This window comes from Callorhinus ursinus, unplaced genomic scaffold (assembly GCF_003265705.2).
Source record: "Callorhinus ursinus isolate GAN/ISIS: 27379988/994484 unplaced genomic scaffold, GSC_fseal_2.0 scaffold8, whole genome shotgun sequence".
Taxonomy (NCBI): Eukaryota; Metazoa; Chordata; class Mammalia; order Carnivora; family Otariidae; genus Callorhinus; species Callorhinus ursinus.
In genome coordinates, this window is record NW_027397070.1 from 36,892,072 (window position 1) to 36,908,667 (window position 16,596).

At 39.6% G+C, this 16,596-nt stretch overlaps 1 protein-coding gene across 3 annotated transcripts in view; it reads right to left on the bottom strand.

Annotated features, from left to right (window-relative positions):
• PPP2R5E (protein phosphatase 2 regulatory subunit B'epsilon) overlaps positions 1-16,596 on the bottom strand; it is a 148,551-nt gene that overhangs the window by 58,085 nt on the left and 73,870 nt on the right. For 2 of the 3 annotated variants that reach the window (XM_025869918.2, XM_025869917.2), the window contains exon 3: positions 13,491-13,687. In XM_025869918.2, coding sequence (XP_025725703.1) covers positions 13,491-13,687 — 197 coding nt within the window. Of the gene's footprint in view, positions 1-1,988; positions 2,073-13,490; positions 13,688-16,596 lie in introns of those variants that run through there. The other variant, XM_073895341.1, reaches the window with a different exon arrangement.

Genomic DNA, 16,596 nt, shown 5'->3' on the forward strand with positions numbered 1-16,596 from the left:
ATGTGGTGTGAGTCGGCGACTTCCAGACTTTCCCTGTGGCTGCTTATGGCTCAGCTTTTTCTCATCTGCCAACATAGTGACCACCAGTTCATTTGCTTTCTAGTTTCCAAAATGCTGATTCTGAGATCTCCTCTCCATTTTGCTTTGTTCTTCTGGGTTTTATTTCTTTTCAGTAATTTCTGTCTGATTTCAGGAGGTAAAGGAAGTAAATATATGCATGTATTCAATTCCCCCTATTTACTCAAAAGTTAGCAATTATTTCCTATTAAATTACACCTTCCATTCTCCAGTAACTTCTACTAATTCAGGTAATTTAATTTTCTTATGCGAACATGTCAATCCGTTTTAGTGGGAAAGAATCCAGTAGAACCGCAAGAAAACCAAATGGCAGCTCTCTAGCCTTAGCCAAGGTAAAGTGATACCATCACCAGTTTTCTTTCTCAGAATTAACACCAACCAGATTAACAGGTCTTAGTGTGAAGCAAAAGAGAAAGGAAAGCACATTCTGGATTTTGAGATCATGAAGACAGAAGTCAGACGAATGCCTGAAAGTCGTCGTTCACCCAATGAACAACAAAAATCCTTACCCCCAAAAAAGTCAGCATTAGAACTCAAGATAACGCAAAACTGAATCCATGGCGTGAGGCTCTTCTCTCAATAATCACTGCTCTGTCCCCTCCCCTACTAGGATTTCTGTTTCCAGGACACTAGGATGTCCTTAATTCCACTTTTTCCAGTTATACACAGAGCAGTTCTGACACCTCCCTAGATCTCAAATTCAATCTACTCAAAACCAATCTCATCCTCATTGACCTCCACTTCCCTCTAGAATTCTCTTCTTACCTTCCTCATTCTAAGCCTTTAGAATTTTCTTTAACTCTTCCTCTCCTGTACCTGCTTTAAATCATTTTATTTATGCCTTCACAATGGCTCTTCAGTGCTACTGTGGTGTTATTTTTAATAGTGGAAATTTGGAAACAGTTTAAATGCCCCAAAACAATTAAGTAGACAATCATGTATCTCCATAATGGAATATTAGGTAGCCGTTAGAATGTTTTTTAGATTTACTTAATTACATGAAAGCATGTTTACATCACAATGCCAAAGAAAAAAACTTTTAATTAAAATCATATAATTATATATGCTAAGTAATAAAAATAATATATATTATTTTACTACATATATATATATATATATAGTAAGCTCAGTATGATACAATTTACATATATAGTAAGATTGGGGGAAAAATGCTTAACAAGAAGAAAAAGGAAAGGAGCACAAGGAGATTTTCCTGAGTGATGGCAATCTTCTAAATCCGCGGTTATGGCTATATGAGTACACAGAATTATTAAATTCAATGAACATTCACTGCCTAAGACCTGTTCTTAAAATCTGTGTTGCATGTTAAGTATATCCGAATTTTTTTTTTAATTTAAGGGAAGGCCTCATTTAAAAAACAGGCTAGACGGAACCTGGCTAAAATGTGAACAATGATAGCATTTAAATAATGAAACTATAGATAATTTTTTGTCCTCTGGTTTTAAATTTTCTTTGATGAGCACAGGAGAAAAATATAAGAGATGGGGAGTTCCTTTATATATTCTTCTCCATTTCCTCTTTCTTTGCCACCATCTGACTAGATTAGGACAACAGCCCTCTGCCATCAGCCATTCTGGGGTAAATCTGCCAGCCTTAAACCTCCTTAAGGCAGCTGACAGAACGGTATGGACTTTCTAGGTGGGGCTGGAGAAAGAAAAGTAAGAATATCATTTACATTTCATCTCCTGTTCAAAAACTTTAGCAGCTCCCTGTTGCTGTCTGTAAGATTAAGTCTAACCTCCTCTACTTAGCTTGCCAAGACCTCTGTAATCTAGACTCATCCCCGCTTTCCCCCTTATTACTCACAAATCCTAACCATGAACACTCCACTCCCATTAGGCTTCTATTACAAGACTAGACTTTGCTCAAAAGAAGAAGCAACTTTTTACCTGTTGAAGTGGTGACCATAACGTTAAAATTAATTCTCTCCAGAGTCCGTTAGCCCCGCACAAAATCATCACAGAGAAATGGTATTTCACAAACAGAGACAACTATATTACACTGTCTCCAAAATTGGAAATGTAGCAGTGAATCCAAAAGTGAAGATTGTTGATATTAAATCTTAGAATCCAAAAATAGAGGTGTAAACACTGCAATAGTCATAGTGCTTACTGTGTATAAATACAGAGCAGGCCCTCGTACTGGCTGGTGTTTGCAGTCAAAGCACACACGCCCCGCACGGAGGCTAGCCATGCAACACCAGGTTTTTGCCACATCTCATTGTACAGGGACTTTGGGTCTTCAATCCTAGAAAGGTACTAACTGCTAAATTAAGTGATTTCTGTAAGAACCAAAGTGCACAAGTTGATAAAACAGTAACAACACGGGGATTTTTTGAGGACACATATATTCTAACATCTGCTTTGAACACTTTATGGTTCAAAATTAGCTAACACTAAAAGAAAAATTAAACCTCTTAAATATTGAATTTAAAAAAGCACACAAAGCACTTGAGGCTTCTGATGTTCATTTCCGGCAATTGAGTATGTGTCCTTATTTGAAATCACTAAAAATAAACAGGAAACTGCCCAAACTGTCACTGTCCCTTATTCTGTGTCTCTGTGACCCTGCATCAGGAAAACAAACCTTGGGCTAGCTGGTGAGGTATGAAAACAAAAATGCATCTGAACTAAAAATATGATCACAGATTAACATCTTTACCCATACAGCTTCATAACAAATTGAGTCAGACAGGCCACTCCAAGGGAGAGTAAGACAGACAACCCTCCCTCAAGGACCTCACGGAGGCATGCTGGCCTCATCTTAGAAGGGAGGCTGGTGATGGGTATTAAAGAGGGCACATACTGGGCGCCTGGGCGGCTCAGTTGGTTAAGCGACTGCCTTCGGCTCAGGTCATGATCCTAAAGTCCTGGGATCAAGTCCCACATCGGGCTCCCTGCTCAGTGGGGAGTCTGCTTCTCCCTCTCCCGCTCCCCCTCTTGTGCTCTCTCTCTCATTCTCTCTCTCAAAATAAATAAATAAAATCTTTAAAAAAAAAAAAAAAGAAGGCACATACTGAATGGAGCACTGGGTGTTATACGCAAACAATGAATCATGGAACACATCAAAAACTAATGATGTAATGTAAGGTGATTAACATAATAATAAAAAAAAAAAAGAAGGGAGGCTGGAGTGCGGGTGTTAAGTGCCTCAGAAAGAAACCAAGAAAGGGCTCTAGGGACAGGAACTGCCCACTATCCCTGTTAGCTTCCATTTTAAATGTGGATTTAAAGATCATTGCCGGGGTGCCTGGGTGGCTCAGTCGTTAAGCGTCTGCCTTCGGCTCAGGTCATGCATGATGATCCCAGGGTCCTGGGATGGAGCCCCGCATCGGGCTCTCTGCTCTGCAGGAAGCTTGCTTCTCCCTCTCTCACTCCCCCTGCTTGGTGTTCCCTCTCTCACTATGTCTCTGTCAAATAAATAAAATCTTTAAAAAAATAAAAATAAAGATCATTGCCTTCTGATAATTTACCCCTCAGGTAACTACTCTTACCTTCCCAAACAGGGCACAACAGATTCCCCACTTTGTACCTGATGGCAGCAGAAATACACTCAATTTTCCAGCACCTTCTCTACTGTCTAAACTCAACACATTTTTCTAACTTTTCTAGAGAAGGCCAGAAGTCCCACAAAAGGAAGAGGCCTGCATTATTCCAGAGTGCTCTACCCTATTCTCATAAAGACCTTAACTTCTTCAGAAAGGGAAATCCCACAGTATTTCAAAGCAGCTCATTTAGCAGCTAACACTATCTGCCCAGCCCCCACTCCCTGTTACCTACATTTCTGAAGAGTCAAAGAAACATTATATTCTCCAATATAGCTTGCTTATCCATTTTATTAAAAGATAAACTTGCTTTCCAACTTACAAAATAGTTATAACCAGTCCTAGTTTTATTCCAGAACAACCTCTCCACTATGTGTCACCCCTTGCCCTCCTGGCACTGCTTCTCCTTGCCCAGGACCTGCAGCTGCCTTGAGCTCTGGTCTTTCTAGTTTTCCCTTCATTGCTCAGCCAACGCCCACCTTTCTCTTATTCAGCACCGTAACTGCATTTTAACTCTAGAAGTCCCTTATCTTAGCCTCACTTTCCAGAGGCAACTTCCTCTGCAGAAGTCACTGGATAGCGTATTTCTTCTTGTTTTCATCTACAAATCCAGTTTGGCTTTTCACATTGGTCAGAAGCCAACTACCTCCTGGAAATGACCTGCTCGTTGTTTTCTTGCCAAATTCTTGCCTCAGGCATTACCGTCTCTGAGAATTCCACATAGAAGACACTCATTTTCTCCGGCTTTTCCTGCTCATATGCATCACAGAGGTATAGCCAGCTTTCTCCTTAGAGAATCAAGTAATAAATCCCTCCCTCTTTCACTTCTGTCCTCGGTAGAGAGAGGGCTGAATGAACTACATAAACTAACAGCAAGTGCTAGAATTAGCCAAGACCCACTTATATATATAAAACACAGGCAATATTACCCAATCATTTTATCATAAATTTTTCTTAGATTTTTTTCCACAAGTATTCCTTACACCTCTAACCATATTTTCAGTTTTGAGGTTAAATTAAAAGGTAGGAGAAAAGAGAAACCAAAACTTGAATGCAGTACTATAACTCATCCTGCAAAATTTTGCTGCCAGCTTCAGGGGAGAGGGAAAGAAAGGGGGGGAGCATTCTCCTTAGAGTGAGATGATAGTATTGGACACATCAGCGCTAGAAAAGTCACAGCTGTCAAACAATTTTAAGTATATTGAAAGCTCTGAACAATCTGTAAAGCAGTTAAGCCAAAAGGACTACAGCTTGTAAATGAAGCAAATAGCAATCATGAGTAGCTCAGTTGCTTCCTGAGTAAAAACCCACTCCTTAGCACATTTAAATTAAAACTAAACACATTAAAATCCCTGTCAGATTCCTTAAGAGAGAATGTGTACAGGAGAGAAATGGTAAATTATTAATATAAACATGAATAGGCAAGTATATCAGGAAAATTTGTATTTAGGTAAACTAAGGGTGATACATATACCCATGTATATATAATTATACACATCCAGGCACGTGCAGATTTATAGGGTCCTCCAAAAAAAATAAAAAAAGACTTGAAAAATGAAATTTCCCACCAGGGAATTAAAATTTTAAGTCTATAGTCAGAGAAAAAATATGGGAAGTTACCTTAAAGAGACAAAAAAAAAAAAAAAAAAACTAACCCACACCCAAAAAAGCCTTTCAGGCTATCAAGACTTCACTGTAACCAGAAAATGTGATTAACCCATCTAAAGAAAAAGGTAAGTCTAACAGGGGTGCTAAAGGTAGTATCATGACTAATGATGGCGATAATGACATCACAACAACCTTATAAAGTCACAGTGGAGTAACAAGCTTAAAAAGGTAAAGACTCATCTAAGATCCCAGCTAAGTAAGTGGTAGGACTGGGCCCAGGCCTGCCCATCTACACCCCTCACCCAGGAAAGACAACAAAAAGTAGTCTGTACACATGTAAGTGCTTCCAAGGATTAGGGGCCATTATGGAGATAGAGGGATGTTCAAATCATCTAACTCCCTTGCTCCAAACTGAAGCTAAGCAAGCAACATAAGGATGCCTTGGCTGCTAGTAAAGCTTGCCTGCTTCTAATGGTGGGACAGAGAGAAACTGTAGTTTGGGTAGAACAGAGGAGAGTTTTGAACTACTCGGCCCTCCTCCAGAGCTCCTCTTCACCACCACCACCCCCCAAACACCATTCACTCTACATACTAGGAGGGAGTGGTAGAGCAGGAAAAACAAGGTTAAGAAGCACTCTTACTTCAAGAATAACACAAAGGTATAGTAGTGAAGTAGTGAGGGGAGGGAGTGAATGGGAAGCTGTTTCTTAAGCAAAAATGAACCTTTAATCCTGAAGCCTATTTGGTCTGGCCTTGTCAGAAGCAGCAAGATCCAGGGAAAAGCTAATCAAAAGCCTTACTACCTGTTTATTTAGAAGAACTCAATGAAAAGAACACAGTACACAGGAAGGAGTCCAATCTTTGGGTTTTAGTCCTCATTCCTATTGTAAAGAATGATTCCAGGAGAGCATTAGGTATAGCAGTTAAGAGTATTGGCTATGGAGCCAGACAGCCTGAATGAAATCAGCTCTGCCAGTTACCCTGGTGAGTAGCTTTAGGCAAGTTTCTTAACCTCTCTCTACTTCCTTTAAATCATCTAATAAAATAATATATCTGACACTACTATCTACCTCACAGGGTTGCTGTGAAGACTGAATTAACTCCTAAGCTGTAATTGCTGCAGATAATTATGATGTTAACCGTGGAAGCTGTACAGGTGCTGGTGATCTTCTATTAATACACACCTTTTCGAAGAAGCTCTAAGGATTAAGTACTTGACTACAAACTTTGTAAATTGTGAAACTATTATAACAACCTACCAAAACTGACACAAGATGAAACAGAAAATATAGAGTCAGATACGTATTTAAGAAACTGAATTCACTACCAGAAGAAACCTTCCAACAGGGAAAACCACAGGCCCAGATGGGTGAAATCATTCTAACAACTTCATTTTTCATCTTTAGTTACTGCCATAAATGGGAAGACCCTGCTTCTTTCCAATCTTATCTTATATTGTCCGAGAGAGCAGCATTTAGCAGAGCTGCATGTGTGGTAAAATCAAGCTTAAACCATTCTGGATCAGAAATGTCTTTGAATATTCCATCAAAAGCTATGGATCTTCTACCACAAAAATACACAACACACTCAAAATTCTGCAGTCAACATCAGAGGATCCACTAACCCTATAAAACCAATCTAAAGACACCCTAAGATGCTAAATGAATATTAGCAAGGGAGCATTAACCAAACAAGTGCAGTACTATTAAGATTTACAGCCATTAAGGAAAGGACAAAGTGCCTGCTGGTTTCTCTACTCTCTGATAAATTACAAATGGTAACAATCTGCTCCTCACCTGGAGCAGGAAATTCTTCCTGATCTCATTCTAAAAATGTCTTTTGATCATCTTCATTATCATAACCTTAAATTCTTTTCTAAGTACCAAGAATTCTTTACTTTCTAATTTAATTCTCATGTCCTATATTTTAGACTTATCCTATCCTCAAAATCTACCAATAATTTCAGTTCCTAGATGCCTTTCCCAGGTATCACTCAACTCTCTTCCATTATTTATACTTTCAATAGTGTAAACAGCCCATCTCCACCACATCACCCCCACCACCACCACCACATTGGTCAGATCTTATCTCCTTTGAGTCTGAAGAGTCACCTCAAAGGCAAATTCTGGCCAGGATGTATGGTTACATTCCGTATCAAATACCAAAAGATGAAAAATGGAAATTTCATATTCCCCCCTGGTAGTTATCATTCCCAAGGCTGCTTTTAGATAGTTGTTATTTTATGAAAAGAAACTCTGTCCTTCAGGCAATAAAGTATGTAGTAGAGTTAACAAAGCACTCCTAAAAGTCTGTGTAGGCAGACTCTGAGACCTTTACTTGCAACTTCATAATTTTCTACAAAACCGTATTTTTCTATTAAGAGGTGAGCCAGGGCTGTGATTTACGGTTAAGTCAAAGGATGTATAAAAGATAAAAGACTTAAGATAACCAAATGACAGGGTATAATTTGAGAGTAGGAAAAACAAAGCTAATGGTGGCCAAGAAACAATAATTAGGACTCAAGGAAAAACTTCAAGAGAAAAGAAGAAAAAACTGTCCAAAATATTTTATCTTAAAACTATATTACCTTTGGAAAAATCACATACCCTACGAATTGAGGTATACAGGAATTGAACCACAGATTAGGAGTGGGGCAGACTTTGAAACCAGTAAGTCATAAGGACAAAATATGAGAATGATAACAGCAAACAGCCAATATAACAAGGTATACTTTCTGCAGGAGAGAAATAAGATTTTATTCTAATGAAGATTCCACCACCATACATGCAATTACTATCTACAGTTACCATCTCAACTTCCTTCTACTTCACGCTCTCCTCAACCCACTAGGTCCCACCTGCAGCACCGCACGAGAGCCCAACGAGGCCCCCGTACCACCTGGAATTCCAGCACTGTTCTTTTTTCTCTCCTGCCCTCCCCGCATACTGATAATTACCAATCTTCATCTCCAGCTTTCCACATCCAGGTCTCCCATAACCTCCAAGTCCACACATCAAAAGTCAACTCCTCAGCTTCCAACCACACCCTGCTCGCCCTCCTGCCGTACCTTTTTCAAACAACAGCACAACAGACCCACTAAACCGCAATGCCATCCTAGACCCCCTCCTCTCTCTCGCACTCCAAACACCCACACAAATGCCAAGTGGCTTCAATTTTACCTGCTAAGTGAGTCCCAAATGCCATCCTTTCCTCTCCTTCTCTACTTCCACACACCTGTGCTTGCTTTAGGCCCTCCACAACTTCTCTACAACAACAATTCCCCAATCAATTCCTCTCCACCTTCAATTTCAGCCCCCTCCAGTCTCTGGCTCGCTGACATCACGATAGAAACCTCAACGTGTCACTCAACTGCTTTAAACTTTTCAATGGTTATCCACTGTCTGTGAGGTTCTTTCAAGATCTGGCCCGCATCTACAGCTTCCACTGCCACCATTCACCTCCTCCCACTTCCCAACACACACACACACACACACACACACACACACACACACACACTGCTGTAACAACACAGCACTACTGTGTTTCTCTGAATATATTATGGGGTTTGGAAATTCCTTTGCATCATGGAATTCTCTTTTTCATTTTCAACACTATTTCAGCCACTTAGAAAACATGCATTCACCTTTTAACACCCTACGGAGGCTTTACTCGGTAAAAAGCCTCCCTTGGCCATCTCTACTTACGTCTGACTAATCGCCCCTCTCTCTACTCCTTCCTTGCCTTGTACATACTTCTACTAATGCACATATGATATTTTTCTTATTATTTGTTCACTAGTATCCCTTCTACCTGATTTTGAGTTTGTTGACAGAGCAGGGCCCCTGCCTTTTTTATCATCAAAATGTAAACGTGCAGTTCTAAGTCTCTCAGTAAACTTTACCTGGAGTTCACTAAAATAATGTCTTCACCAATGAGATTTCATCTCATACTTGAACTATACCCAAAAGAGACATTTTTGAAAATGAAGATGTGTAGATATAAACAGTATAAAATACAGAGAATTCGAGTTTGGGGCGGGCGGGGGGGGCGGAGAAGCACAAGATTACTGTGAGAGCCAGAAATTCTAAAAAGTCTTTCAAATGGATGCATGGCAACAGAACCAAAAAGAAAACATTAGCATAATGTGGTAAAAATACTGCCTCAAGGACAGAAGCCTGACACTTGAGATGATACAAAGCAGAATACGCCAAAGCCTAAAAGAACTACAAGCCCTGATTCTGGTTTTTCCATCAGATGTGCCCTGATGAGAAATACATAAAAGCAACTATTTTGGATGCAGAATCCATTCTAGGTGACCAAAAAAGCAGATAGTCTTCAGAGCCGGAAGATGGAGGCGACTGTCGCCAACCCCCTCCATTTACAACAGGAGAAACTGGGGCTTGAGAGAAATTACTTGCCCAAGATCTCACCACCAGTCAAGTGGAAGATGAGAAATGAGGAGAGCGCCGTCCACATTTTCTGTCTGGGGCTCTCCCCACTACCCCACACTACTCTTCTGCAGGTAAGTGAGGTGCTACATTGTTTTATTTTGTTTACACATAAAGAGCTATTTTGCTTTCTTAATTCTAACAGCCTGGAGGTGGCATCCAGACTTCATTTAAATGCTAAAAATGGCTTCTACAACTCACAGATTACTTTTATCTGTCACTCTTTTCTTGCCCTAACAAGATAGGAACTCTCAAAGGATAGGTCCCATCAGGTTAAATCAAAGGCTTCCCCGAACAGTGCTGACACCAGAACATGTCATCAGGAGTCCATGACCCATCCTAGTTTATAAAACCTAGCTATCATTTCATTGATATTTCACTAAAAGCACCACCATTTCCTTCACTAATCCTAGTGAAGCAGCTGCATTTTACAGTAACAAGGCAGACGAGGTGGGGACAGTGGCATATGTTCCACAGACAGGATCATCTTGGAATTGCAGAATTTGAACACCACACCAAGGCGATGGACTATACCACATCCAGTCGACAGCATCTTATGTCCACCATCAGGAACTCTTGGGTTCCACCAATGATTGTAAAATCAAGTACATAATTACAGAATTATCAAAACAGAATAATAATATTATTGACTGAATGCCTGCCATGTGTTAGAGACTATTAAGAGCTTTATACACATCATTACTGCCAATCCTCCCAAAAAGCCCAAAAGGACACGTGTGATACAAATGAGGAAAGTAGGCAGTGGCAGCACCAAATATACAAGGAGCCTAAGAGGTGGCAAAATGGAAGGGAGGAGAGGACACCAAGTGGGGCCTTGGTTCCAGCCCTTCTCACAGAGCAGTGAGCGCCCCGCTTGCTAGATTGTACATGTATCTGACGTGGTGAGAGCCTGGATGTACAAGCAAAGCATAACAATTTACTTAGGCAGAGTATTTACGGAGCAGGGTGGGAAGGACTATAGCCACTGTTCCCCTGATCCCATGTACCTCTCAGCCCCACACAAAAAGCGAGGGCCCCACAGATGGAGGGTTCCGTCCAAAGTGATGGAGCAAGTTAAGTGTGGCCAGAGCCGGCACTTGAACCCAGGTTTGTGTGGCTACAAATTCCTTTCTCTTTCTACTCTCCCCCACTAGCTCCTGCTCTGTAAATGCCCCCACATTACCTAAGAACTATGTAAAAATAATAGCTACAATTTTACAAATCATGAGATATGAAAAAAAAAATTACACCTCTGAGAACCCTAAACTACCATCTGGAAAATAAATTTTCTAATGCCCTAGAATAGCATGTGTGCTACAGATTTAACACCTCCTAAGGTAGGGCTCAAGTATATTTTAAAACACACATTCACACACAACTGACAAGAGACTTAAAAAAAAAAAAATCTGGTAGGAGACTGGGAGAGGGTAGCAGAGAAGGGAAAACAGTCTCCTTTAAAAGACCAAAGCTGGTTTAGATCCAAGCTGGTTTCATAAAAATAAAAAATAAAAAAAAATTTATTATGCCAAATACTGGGTTTAAAAACTGAATATAATCCAATGACATTCAATATCTTAATCATAATTCGAGAGCCTGGAATGCTCACATTTAAGAGAGAATTCATTCACTCATTCAAAAAATTCCAGGTAGGCCTGTGCTAGGAGGTATTCTGGAGGCCACGAGATGAGCGGGACACATCTCCTGCCTAGAAGTGCCTATAGTCTAATTAGAAAACAATGGATTAACACATGTGGAAAAAATTAAAAAGCAGCAAATGAACAAATTCCAAAAGGGTGGATTGCCAAGAAGTGGAAGAACTGAAGGAAGAAGACAACTCAGGGCTTTCTGGGCAGCCATGGTAGCACTTTAAGCCAAGTCTGGAAAGAAAGGGGAGAATCAGAACTAGAGGCAGGGGCCAGGTAACACATGAAGGTCTCTGAAACAGGGGGAAAAGAAAGGCTATTAAAAAACAAAAAACAAAAAACAAAACAGATCAGTAAATATACAGCTGTTCCTCACACAAGGGCAAGCTGACATGTATATACATATAAGGATATTCATAGGATACTGGTTAAATAAATTATGGTGCCTCCAACGGTGAAATATTACGTAGCTGTAAAACTAAATAAGACACCTTTATGTGTATTGATATATATTCTATATGGACAAGGAAAAAAAAAAAAGTAAGGTACAGGTAAGTGTGTATACTATGCCACCACTTGACCACTGTGTATTTATACCTATACGCTCGTACATGCTTACATATTTGTGGACTATCCATGGAATGATACCGAAGAAGGAAGTTATAAACAGCGGACACCTCTACTGGCTGAGAACCCACGTAGATTAGAACCAACGGGCCTTGCTCTGCAGAAACTAGACGGACTAGAGTAAACCCTAAATATCAGGTTAAGAAGTTTAGATAGCATGCAAACTCTAGAGCAGGGCTTCTCAACAACGGTACTACTGACATTTAGGGCCAGATAATTCTTTTTGGGGGGGCTGCCCTGTGTGGCATAAGAAGTTTAGCTGCATTCCAGCCTCTCTCCACGGGATGCTGGTAGCACGCCCCTTCCATCCCTGGTTGTGACTGCCAAAAACGTCTCTAGACATTGCCAAAGTGCCTTGGGAAGCAAAATCACCCCTGGTTGAGAACCAGTGCTCAAGAGCTACAACGTTAAAGTTAATCTACAAAACATTCTGCTATGATATTCTTGCAAATTAACAACAAATGTAATATACGTTCAGATATAGATCTGAGGAATACACTGGACGTTGTTTTGAAATGATCTTCATACATCAGTCATTGTTTCTCAACTTTACGATAACTCGCATCCCTTCCCAAATCGGAACTATTCACTTTTAACCACACATCTACTCCACCACAGATGTCTCTGTTCTGTATTTGTTGAATACAAATGATACAAGTTGAACTGAAAAGCTAGACAGATTTTCAGCAATCCAGAGAGAGTGGGCCAGATTCTCCAAAGGGTTTCCCAGTGGGGCACGGACCCTTCTGGATCTCTGCAGCACAATTTCACCAGTCAGCAGAAGACCTCCTCCTCCCCCAAGAACACATACTCTCTAGATCCAAGAGCTTCTGGGATGTCAAAGGCGGCAATCTTCCCATAGAAATCTATCAGAAAACCATATTTTGGCTCAGCTTTTCCAAACTAATATAATTACTGACCCAATAAGAACATAGTTACTTCCGTTACGCTAATAATGTTTCTCCTCATAACTCCTAATGACCACACAAAGTGCAAGACACTATTCAAAAATAATGAAAGACATCACCCCTGATTTCAAGATTATAAAGACAATGATTAGTTTATAAAGCCAGGACAGGCTTTAACTAGATTCTACAAATCACAATTTTATTAAGGTTAAAGCCATTTCTAATTTACCACAATGAACAGGGAGAAAAAAAAAAATCAAGACATCCAACACGCTTGAATATTTTTCAAACACAGATCTACAACTCGTGTTGACTCTCCTGTGGCTTTTCTTTTCACAATGCCAGAAATCCAAGAATACCTGGCAATCTTGGCTTCATATTTTGAAGTCATTGATTCTTCCAGTACTGTTGTAGGCGAAAAGTTCTGGATCTCATTCTCCTGAAATCACACTCTTCAAATTCTAGTATTGTTCCGACTACTTTAGTTTAGCTCTCAGAAGGCTGGCTCTCATTTGTGGAGGTGACCTCCAGTGACCTGACTCTGCAATAAATACACCTGTGAGTCGCTATGGAAGGTGCTTAAAAGTGTCCGCGGCGAAAAAAAGAAACTCACCATTCTAACTACTTCAGGGTAAGTCTGCTCTGTCAAACAGCCTCTGCTTATTGTAATGTAGTCCACCAGTTCATTAAGAGTGGAGCGCTTGTATTCTTTCATTTTAAGATCAGATAGCGTGTCCATGAAGTCAAAAATGACACAGCACTGCTGAAGTTTCTTTAGGAACAGTTCAGGCTGCTCTGAGGATGGAACGTCTAAGAAAAAAAAAGGAAATGGTGTAAGTCTGTCATCAATTTCTAGGTAACAGGAATTCTCTGTGAAAGTTACTTCAAAAGCAAGCTCAAAAAATAAGAATTCACATGACAACAGCGTTCTTTTTAACAATTACACATGGGCGGGAGGGGATACCACAGCCACTACTTCAGAGACCTTGTCTTTGAAAACTGCATGGTATCAACACAATGGACAGCATTTGCTATTCCACAACCAAAGATTGACCAAAATCCCAAGAGCCATTAGAGAGTTGAAGCACGTTTTAACCAAAAACACCCCCATGTCGAAACCCCTGAGCCAGAAACACTGAAAAAGGTCAAACTTCCCATTATAAGGTAAAGCCAGAAGTTGTCACTGTTGGTTTAAATTAGTTTTATTAAAAAATTTCAAAGCAGAAATGTCAGTAAATTCATTTTAATTTCATGCTGACATCCTTGGTATTTAAAGCAACTGTTGTATGTGTGTGTTTGTATTTTGTTTTGTTTTGGCTTGACATCTATGAAGTTTCTTTGTCAAAGAAACTTGAAAAACCAACAAAATGAAGTAATATCAATTCTCTCAAAAAGAACACACCAGTAATGGGACAGTAAGAGCAAACTCTACTTAAATCTATGCTCTCTCTTTTGACCCACCTTATTCCCTTACAGTGGGAGAAAACCACTAGCATCTTCATTAATATGCTCTCAGAATAAACATCTGTTCTTTTCCCACAAATGGCACATGAGACATTTGGTTTGGTGTCATTTCTAAAAACTAGATAAAAACTTTAGGTTAAAATTCCCCAGTTAGAATGAAAACCTGATCTACAGCTGGACTTGAAACATACCAAATTGTGGATAGCCCATTCAATTTCTGTTTTATTTTCACTACTTTATTCCCCACACTGGAACTTCTCTGCAAAGGCAATGAAATTATGACCAGAGTAAGCTCTTGCCTTCACCCAAGGTGATTAACTCGTTAATCCTCAAAACACTCTTAGAGGTAAGCATTATATTCTTATTCTCCATTTTTCCAAAAAGAAAATAAGAGGTAGTCACTGAGGTGCCACAATGAATGAGTTACGGAGCTGGGCACAGTGCCCAGGTCCCTAACCACATTTCCACATTCCCTTTGTACTACTCAAGAAGGACTTTAACAATGTTTGGCCAGTCACTTGTAACCATCCTCAGTTGCCAGCCTCCCAGGAAATGCTTTACAGCAGCCGTAAAGCGTGGGCCACCTAGTCTCTGGAGGTAAGTGCAACAATTAACAGCACCCACCTTACAACTACCAGCAGCCCCAGCAGAAGGGAGTGAGAGCTAGGCTCCTATTCAAGGGTCCACATGACTCCTCTCTACAGACCTCTTCCCCTGCTCATATCCTACAACCCAAGCGCTAGCCCAGGTACCCAGTACCTCACAGATAATTCCCCCAAAACACTGCCTACTGACATCAACTTTAAGATAAACCTAGAGAAGAGTGGACAGGACACCTGAAAACATAGGATTTCTCTACCAGATACAAGGGAACAAGAAATAGTCAGTATTTTTGAAGGTATATAGAACATCACTGCTAAAAACGAGATGTAAATTCAGAAATTATTCTTAACCAGTATGTTTCCCCTCCCACCACCACCCCCACAGGTCCCCAAAAGCCTAATTAATGTATCTTAGAATAAAAGACTTTGAGATTTGAGTTAAGCTGTGAGATGTCTTAATCTATGCCCCTATACTTAATCACTTTCAAAAAAAAAAAATCTAGCTTTAGACTATAAGAACTAAATTTAGTCAGACCAAGCTTTCTCTTTAATTGCTACCTGCTTCAGGTGTTCAAAATAAATTAACTAATTTTAAAAAAATACTAAACGAGGCTGCTTATGAAAACAGCTATATATCCTTAACCAATGACTAGTTACATGCATAGGTCCATTATGGTTAATTATTGAAGTTCTAAATCGTCTAGACCCCATACCTCAAAGCTGAATGGAAGTTTTGATGCTGCGTAGGGAAAAACATCTTATTAATGTAACATTAAGGTTAAAATCATTAGGAGAAATTGTAATTAATCCTCTTTTTGTTACAGTAACTTTAATAAAGCTTAAAAATAAGACCATCTACATGGAGAACTGTATAACTCAGCACATATGAATTATGAAAGCATCTATAAATGATAGCCTTTCCTCCAAAAAGCAAACCATCATTTAAGTAGTGACAACAATGATTAATCTTTGTGGTCCCTGCAATAATACTCAAAAGGTTCATCTATTTGGCTGTTTTAAAAATTCAGGCAATTAACATTTAGTCTTTTTTTTTTTTTTTTTTTGGTTAGGCAGTTGAAATTTATTCTTTATCCAAATTGATGTAAGGTCATAGGCAAATGTGAAGCAGGCTCTCCATCTGCCTAATGGAATAATAATAGCTTACATTTACTAAGCACTTTGGGTACATTTATTATGTACTGTTCTAAGCATTTTCACATATTATATCTCATTTAATCCCACCAACAATTCTATGCAGTAGGTACTATTTCCAATTTAACAGATGAAAAAAATCAAGAGAAAGAAATTCAGTGACTTGCCCAGAATCATACAGCTAACAAGCAGTGGAGACAGGATTCAAACCCAGGCAGACTAGCTCCAGAGCCAGGACTCTTCACCACTGTGCAACAATCAAACTCAATATAAGGCAAGAGGAGTATCACATTTCATAAAACAGGGTGTGTGCAGAGATAAAAAGAGAAAGAACACAGAAAGAAATCAACCAATTAATCTCCAACATGCCCCATTCATAATGGATCAGGCTGAACCCCTTCTCTATCTCCCCTCTAGCCCATTCCCAAGATTAACACAGACAGCAATAAGCTATTCTTTATCCTTTATCATAGACTAAATTCCTCTAAGATGATCGTCTCT